This window comes from Salvia splendens, chromosome 10, assembly GCF_004379255.2.
Source record: "Salvia splendens isolate huo1 chromosome 10, SspV2, whole genome shotgun sequence".
NCBI lineage: Eukaryota > Viridiplantae > Streptophyta > Magnoliopsida > Lamiales > Lamiaceae > Salvia > Salvia splendens.
Window position 1 is genome coordinate 22,778,407 of NC_056041.1, and position 8,709 is coordinate 22,787,115.

At 38.2% G+C, this 8,709-nt stretch overlaps 1 protein-coding gene across 1 annotated transcript; it reads left to right on the forward strand.

Moving 5' to 3' along the window:
* The first annotated feature begins 818 nt into the window (after positions 1–818).
* LOC121752298 (NEDD8 ultimate buster 1-like) lies at positions 819–5,055 on the forward strand. The gene is made up of 11 exons (XM_042147292.1): positions 819–1,285; positions 1,765–1,887; positions 1,990–2,086; positions 2,490–2,525; positions 2,894–3,081; positions 3,175–3,277; positions 3,719–3,900; positions 3,979–4,056; positions 4,151–4,253; positions 4,321–4,414; positions 4,518–5,055. The coding sequence occupies exons 1-11, from the start codon at positions 972–974 to the stop codon at positions 4,850–4,852; spliced, it is 1,653 nt and encodes a 550-aa protein (XP_042003226.1). The 5' UTR covers positions 819–971; the 3' UTR covers positions 4,853–5,055.
* The last annotated feature ends 3,654 nt before the right edge of the window (positions 5,056–8,709 follow it).

Genomic DNA, 8,709 nt, shown 5'->3' on the forward strand with positions numbered 1-8,709 from the left:
TAATCTGTTTATATTAAACTTTTGAATGATGATTTAATTTTAGACATGCTTGATGTTTCTATCAGATTTGCTTATTTGAAATTTAGATTTGCCTTATATTTCATACGTAGTCATATTATATTTAAGAGATGAGAAATCACCATAGTTATGCATAGTTAATAGTTGGAAATTATGCAAATACAATAAAGTAAAAAGAATACAAATCTAAAATCATAGTGCAGCAACTAGCAACAATCCCAAAATTCATTCTAGAATTACAAACATGTACATAAAATTATTGTATTAGATAACTAGCATTGATGATAAGCGAAAGCTAAAAGCATAATACCATTGAATAATATAATACATAATTCAAATTATGTCTGCTACCCGCAACTATGGGTTTGGGATACCCGATGCGGGTATCGGGTTACCCATATAACTATACGGGTCAGGATTGAGTAGTATAATATTGAAGTTTTCGGGTATGGGTACCCGCAAAATCAGGTTTGGGTATCCGCGGGTACCCGTTTCGACACGCCTATTCTAAAGTATTGGGAGTGCATTTATAGTATTTTTTGGATAAATCACTCAGGATTAAATTGTCTAGAAACAAGCAGTGCCAAAACAAGGAAAATAATCACAAATAACTAGTACTCTAGTAGTACTTTGCAAATTATATATTTGATTAACTAACTATTGTGAGGAAATACTAAGATAAAAAAGTAAAATAAAAGAAAATTGCAAAAATATCTGTTACTGAAATAGTGCAGAGGGAAAATTGCAAAAATATCTGTTACAAAAATATTTGTTACTAAAATAAAAGGAAAATTGCAAATAACTTGGTTTGGTCTTCAAGAAACAAACACCTTTCTCTCTCTTCTACACCGTCATCATCAATTCATCATCCACAACAAAATCGAACGTATTTAGACGGTTAGACCCCCTGTTTTGTAGTATCTGTTGATTGATTGCGATTGAAACAAACTAAGATGGTGATGGGGAAACTCAAAATTGGCGGGGCTTGGAGTGGCGTGTTAGAAGTCGAGCTGGACGACTGGACTGTCGCTAAGCTGCGTGAAGAGGTCGCCAATCGATCCGGCTTCCCTACTCCCAACTGCCTAAACCTCATCTCCTCCGGCAAGGTCTTGAGAGACGGCGACGCCTCCCAAAACTTGGCCCAATTGGGGCTTAAAAACAACTCCAGGATTCTCGCCTCCAAGGCTGCCGTCGATCAACACGGCAAGTCCGTCAAAGAGGAGTTTTTGGCCGAGGAGGAGCGCTCCAATCGCCTTTCTAGGCTCAAGTAAGCCTCTCTTTCTCTTCAATTTCATTTAATTTTAATTTAATTTCATGATCGTTTGATGGTGTCTCTTTTGTTTTGGTTCTGGATGAATTGCTGACTTGAATTCTCAAATTAATTTTACTATCTTTTGTTTATCGGTGAAGATTTTTTTTTGTCGAAAATCACTTTTCCATATCCGGAGTATGTTTCTTTAATTGCAAGGCCTCAGTTTTATTTGAATGGATGAATACACATAAGTTCCTATTATTGAATGGGAAGTTTTGCCTTTTTGCTATTTTGGTGAAAAATATGCTTTGATCGTTGGTATGGTTGGTTGTAAAGAATCTCACCATGCCAGGATTGTAGCTCGATTACAGTAAGTCACTACTACTGGTTTCTTAGCAATCAAGTGTAACGTGATTGGTCTTTGGTTCTCTATTTAATTAAGCCAGCAGATTCTTGCGTTATTTATGTGGTAACAAACACTATTGGAATTTCAGGATAGCTGCCACTATATTGGCCACCAGACATGCTGATGGTTCGTTACCAGTTGAGGACTTCAATCTAGAGCTTGAAAATCAGAGTGGGCAGAAGGTGGAGTTGGGGTCGGAGACTGACCAGCGGTACAATTGAGTAAACTGATAGCTTGTGTGTTTGAATGTAGGGGTATTATCTTCCAGTTACAAGCGTACCTTTTGTTTCTCTAAGCTGCTTTCATGTTTTAGGGCAATTATGATGGGACTTATGCTTCATGCAAATGGAAAAGCTCTTATGAAAAGGGAACAATATAGAGATGCATTAGAAGTGCTCAACATGGGTGAGGTTAGTCTATACTGCTTCATGCACGAAGACAACACAAATGGAACTTATCTGTTCTTCAACTCTGCAATAGCGTATACCTGAATTTTCAAGGTTACCTTTATCATTGATAATGCTTATACTCTGTAATTTTGCTTCAGCACTCATACATAGGTAGAAATTTCTTGATTCTTTTTCAAATTTACGCACTCGTTCCCAGCAATGCAAGCATTATTTTCACTTTGAAGGTTCAGAACCTGACCGGAAACTTGGGATCAGTTTCTGTTTTTCGTTATTTGATTTTGAATACTTTGATCCCGACTTGAAGTTCTTGCGATCTATGTGAAATAATTGAAATAAGTAATTTTCATCTCATATTGCATGTTGATCATCCATTTGTTATTAATTTGGAGTTTGTTTCTTGTAGGAATCTTTTTCTCTATGCAACCCAAAGGTGATCGAGGTAAGGCCATCCCAGTTTAGACTGGTGTAGTATTTTTCCGTGCCAAGTATTTTTTTTCTTGATGAACTCATTCGTGACTAATCATGGCAAGCTTTGTTATCATCCACAATTATTTTATTCTGGAAATTTTGTTTAAAAACTCAATGGTTTCCGACCAACTACATCAGAGACTGTAGATGTATGTGTATCACATCAGATATCTCTCCAATATATCGTGTTCTTCTTTATTATAACCTATCTTGATAGAAACATATGATGACGTGCTGTGGATATTGAATGAACTTGAAAAGTATTGATGCAAGATTACTATTAAGATCAAATCTTATGTAGCATAGTCATCTGACTTTTCCTTTCTATATGGATCCCAGATGGTTGATAACGTACCAATTCTTCAAATAGACATGGTCTGGTGCTATTTTATGCTCCGTGATATCAGTTGGCTATCAGTAGCAGGGATTCGCCTGGAAAAAGCCAGGGAAGGTATTGAGCGTGCTCATGGAAAGGAATCTACTCGTCTCAGAATCCTCCAAGGAGGTCGTTACCCTGAGCTAGCTTTGTGAGCCATCCATCATTACCCTCATTATATTGTTTCTCTTTTAGCACCATACTGCCTCATATTCATAGCATTTATGTCACTGGTATTCTGTAGGCACTTGAGAATGGAGTTGTTGGAAGGAGTGATTGCATATCATCACGGTCATTTGCAGAAATCTAAGAATGCCTTGAGCTCTGCTCAAACTAGATACCTCCAGGTTAATTGGTCACTACCTTTTCCATCTATATCCCATCCATACTGTGTTATGGTCAATAAATGGAAAACTGAGCATTTTTCCCTTCAACTTGAAATGGTGCTTGAGACTACTTTTGGTTTCTATCTCTTGAACCTTCCTAGGCAGATTCCAAAAAGTAATTGAAAAAACTCTTCCTCATGATGGTATTTTTCCAGTTTCTTATGTCAAAAATAAGTACCAAGAGAGTATCAGGTTTCTTCAACTACGTAAGGGTGCGTAAAAGTTGCTTAGATGTCTATAGAGAATACCACTTGTGCTTAATAAGTTCAAAACTTATGTGTTTTCTATAGAGAATATCATTAATGTGAGTCTTCATACAATTCGTTCTTTACAGATTTACATTGTGCGATTGAGTTTGAACTTTTAATTCTTTAACTTCATCTTTAAAATTCCATCTAACAGCTTCAGGTACCAGATGACTCACTGTCTTTTTTACTGAGCATGGGGTATAATGATCGTGAAGCAAAGAGAGCTCTCCGTATGAACAATTTGGATGTCGGAAGTGCTCTTGATTTTCTTATCGAGGAGAAAGCTAAAAGGGCACAGAAGCGGAAGGAGGATCTTCAAAGGCAGAAGGAAATATTGTGGGTTTCAGACTTTATTTTGGCTAATTTACTTGTCCTTATATGTTAGATGCAATGTCTGACAATTAGTGTATGCAGAGAACAAAAGAAATATGGAAAAACGCCGCTTAAGAAAGCTGTGAATCTAGAGAAGCTGAACCAATTGGTCTCCATTGGGTAAGTAGGCTGTTTGATTGTAAGAAAGTTCTTTATCGACATTTAGTTCGCTTAAGAAAGAAACTGATATGAATGATGATCGTCCAATTCACAGGTTCCAGAAAGAACTTGCTGCTGAGGCTCTTCGAAGAAATGAAAATGATGCCGAGAAGGCTCTGGATGATTTAACAAATCCTGAAACTAATGCCGCCTTACAGGTGAGTTTGCGTGTGCACTTCTTCTCCTTTTAACCGAATTTATAACATTCTTCTACTTGGATTGTAGAATGAAATTATATCCAGGAAACGGAAAAGATTGCGTGAAGCAACAAAAGCAGGGAGTGATAATCTCGTAGCAATGGGTTTCGACAGAGCATCAGGTACCTAATACGCACAAGTTTCATCGATATTGTTTGCCTATTGTTCTTCGTTTCTCATGTATGCAATGCTTGTTTGTTTACATTTTTCTTCTGCTCTTCTCAGTGGAAGCAGCTCTTAACAGGTTTGACTCTGAAGAGCAAGCGTTGAACTATCTAGTTACACAACCCATCGCAAACGCAGCAGGTAGCGTTGGCCCAGACCACCAAGTTGGAGGATCAACTGGTGAAGAAAGGGGCAGTGGAGGTAGCGGCCACGAAGCTGGAGGGTCGTCGACTCAACCCGAGCCTGCGGAGGAGCGGGACGTTGAAATGGAGGATGAGCTGACGGGGGAGTTGGGAAACGCGGACGCGTACTCGGACTATGATATTGAAGTCACAAAGGAAGGAGAAGCCATCAATGAGTATTTAGCACTCATCAGCTCTGCTGAGAATGCCTAGAAAGTAGAAAGTTCCAACTTCCACAAATTATTGCCCTAATTCTGTTTCCTTTTGTACAGTTTTTATGGTAGTTAACTAACATTCGACTTAATAGCTGATGACATATCTGATGCTGGTTAGTAAAACTAGTAAAATTATTGAGTCACTATATTAGTTGAAAGTTGAAAAAGCCCTAATATATAGTCATCTTTTCACTGCGAGCACATTAATACATCCCAAAATGTGCCACGTCTCACATAGTCGCATACAATAAGAAGTACAAGGAGTATTTTATGAGGTTAAAATGCATATACTACTTCAATACTAATCCTACATCATTAAATATTAAAATAATGACAGAGATTAAAATATACTGATTTTATTAAATAGTAGACAAAATATTGATATTTTGCATGCATCATATTTAAATAATTTATTAATATTTAAAAATTTAAATTTTAAATTTTAAATTAAATATTATATTTAAAAAATAAACCAAAATAAAGGATGACAAACGAAAGAAGAAGATAATTTTGAAATAATATCAGATTTAATACATCATTGAAATAATATCAGATTAAAAAGGTTAAAAATGTGAAAAGACGAAATTGTACGGTCATTTTCGGATGAAAAAGGGCAAAATGATCGATTTTGAAATAAATCCTTAGTCTAGGGATTACTGTAGATGTTTTTAAAGTTCAGGGAGTATTGGCAAGATAAATCTATAATTATGGACCATTTTTATAGTTCACTCCGATTATTTTGGTCAAACATCATATTATAATGTTATTTACATATAACGAGGGCGCAAGCTTATACATTTAATCCTGGCTTTCTGGACGAGTTAGAGCAAATCCTGGCTAGATATTTTTGGGGTACAGTTGGAGAAAAGAGGAAGCTACACTGGATTTCTTGGAGACAGATTTGTCTGCCTTTTGATGAGGGTGGCTTGGGTATTCGCCGCTTCAGGGAAGTGGCAGTGGCTTTTGAGTTCAAGCTGTGGTGGAGACTGCTAGCTCAGGATTCTATTTGGGCCCAGTTCATGACCCAGAAGTACAATATCCTTCCTTGTCATTTGCATACATCCCCTTGTTGGTCGCATGATAGTCCTACTTGGAGTCGTTTGCGTCGTATTTGGTCATACATGCATGAGTACATTCGTTGGTCTTTGGGTGAGGGGAAGATCAGCTTCTGGGATGATGTCTGGCTTGAGGCTAGCCCCATCCGGAGTCTGTGCGTCCCGGGAAATGATCCTCCTCAATCTCAGGGAGTCAGGTCGTTGCATCATATTGGCATGATTATACTTGGGATGAGGATATGCTGCATAGTTTATCTTTCAGGTTTGGCGTACCTCCAGATGTGATAGACCAGATCAGAGCCACGCCGATCGAGTTGGGGGCGAAGGATGTGAGGCGGTGGAGTCTGACTAGCCATGGCGAGTTCTCTGTGACCTCAGCCTGGGAAAGCATCCGGACTAGACTCCCGAAGAGGGAGATCTTTGGGCTTATCTGGAACCAAGGGTTGACCCTTACCATCTCAGTGTTCGTTTGGAGGTTGTTATTTGGTAGGTTGCCGGTGGATGAGAAGTTGCAGAGGAGGGGGATTGAATTAGCGTCTAGGTGTCAGTGTTGTCGGTCTCCTTATGTCGAGTCTCTTAGTCATGTCTTTTTCTTGAGTCAGTCGGCGTTTTCGGCATGAGAGTATTTCGATGCCTGGTTTCCTTCCTCGCACACACCGATTCACACGAGCACTGATATTGCACTTAGACCAGGTCACTGGCGGAGGTCCTCTTTCCAGAGGGCTCCGCCTTACATATTAGTTTTCTTGTACCCTGTTTGATTGCTTGGTTTCTTTGGACGGAGAGGAACCGCTGCAAGCATGACGGTCGTCCTTTTCGTCACTCTCATGTTATTTGGCAGATCACTCACCACCTGCACGTGCTTGTCTTGGCCTGCAAGATCACCCCGACCCACTGGAGGGGATGTTCGTCGTCGGTTGATTTCATGCCTTTCTCCCCCAGACAACGTGTTCTGAGGTCACTCATGGTCCTATGGCATCCCCCTGATGCCCCTTGGGTGAAGCTAAACACTGACGGTGCCTTCTCTACATCGACAATGGATGCGGGGGAGGGAGGATTGGTTCGAGGCTCTGATAGAGGACTTCTGCGTGCCTTTTGTGCTCCGATAGCCGCATCATCGAGCTTTTAGGCAGAGCTGTTAGCTCTGATTCGGGGGTTCGAGATGGCTATGGAGCTTTCGACACACATCTGGATTGAGCTTGACTCAGCGGCTTTGGCTACCTTGTTGTCATCTGGACAGCTTGGCGCGGCGGACTTCAGGCATCACATGGCTTTGATCCGGAGTATGACTTCTCAGCGACATGTTCGGTTCTCACACATTTACAGAGAAGGGAACCGAGCAGCTGACTTTCTTGCAGGAAGGGGGGTTCAGACCCCTGACCTTATTTACTACTCCCTCCATTCCATAGTAGTGGGGGCATTTCTTTTCGGCACGGAGATTAAGAAAGTAGAGAGATGAAGAGAGAATAAAGTAAGAGAGAGTAAAGTAAGTGAGAAGAAATGTGTTAACTTTTACTAAAAAGGGAAATGACTCCACTACTATGGAATGTACCAAAATGGCAAAATGACTCCACTACTATGGAACGGAGGGAGTATGATCCAATCTCTGCGCCTCGGTATCTGAAGGCGCTGGTTAGGATGGACCAGCTGGGATACCCTAACTTCCGGTTCCGACGTAGAGATGTGGGCTGATCCAGCTGCTTTGGTGGTTGGTTTTGATAATTTTTTGTTTCTCACTCGTATGGTTTTAGTCAGCTTTTTCCACTTGATAGCACGGAGGATCTCGACTTGTGGGACCCCTATTTGGCTTCTTCATGTTCTTGTTTAGATCATAGTCACTTTTGGGCTAAGATCATGTTGTTAGAACATTTTATTTTGATTTTATTTACGGGTTGGAGGTCTGCCTAAACCTCCCGCCCACAAAGGGCGGTTTTGATAAAAAAAAGCTTACACATTTAATCATGGGAATCTTTTATATTTAGTATTGTTAAACCTTTTCTTTTCCTTTTTTTATTTAAATAGATTTTCCTATATTTTTTAGAGAAAAGATAAATGTATATATGTACACAATATTCTTAAATTTTTAAATATAATTGAATTTAATTAAAAATTAGTTTTGTTATTTATGGTATTATATGTAGCAATAAAAAAGAAGTGATATAGAAACTTTATGTCAAATCGTAACATGATTTCGAGTTTGATACGAATTAATTATACAATATTTAGTAAGAAAATAAATTTTTTCTTAAATATACAAATAAGTAAGTTAAAATTTCAATTTTTTTCGAAGTGTTGCAAAATGATTAGTATAAAATTTATTTTAAATCAATTAATGTTTATAAATTGATTTTCAATGTAAAAGGTTAAAAAAGTTCGATTATGCACGTATCACTGCCCTATTTTTTATTTCTTGAGCTCGAATACTAAATTCTTATATTGAGTTTGACTATCTTCATGTAGAGCATTTTTTTATTGCAATCTGGAGAACCATCTTTACAATCTGACTATTGTAAAGAATTTAATGATATTTCTAAAAGAAAAATATTTCCATATCGTATATATTGAAATAATTTTTATAAAAACGTTTTTACCTTATTTTGCGATTTTTTCTTTATTTGCATCACTTTTTTTTCGTACTAACCATAAAAAATTCTCTCCTTACTTGAATTTCTTCACTATTTTCTGTCTACGCATAGTGGTAAATTATGAGAAGTAATTAAAGTTTAATTAATTGTTGGCAACACGTACTTAATTTAACAGCTACTAATAATCAAATGATTACAGTTGGATTGGATGACAA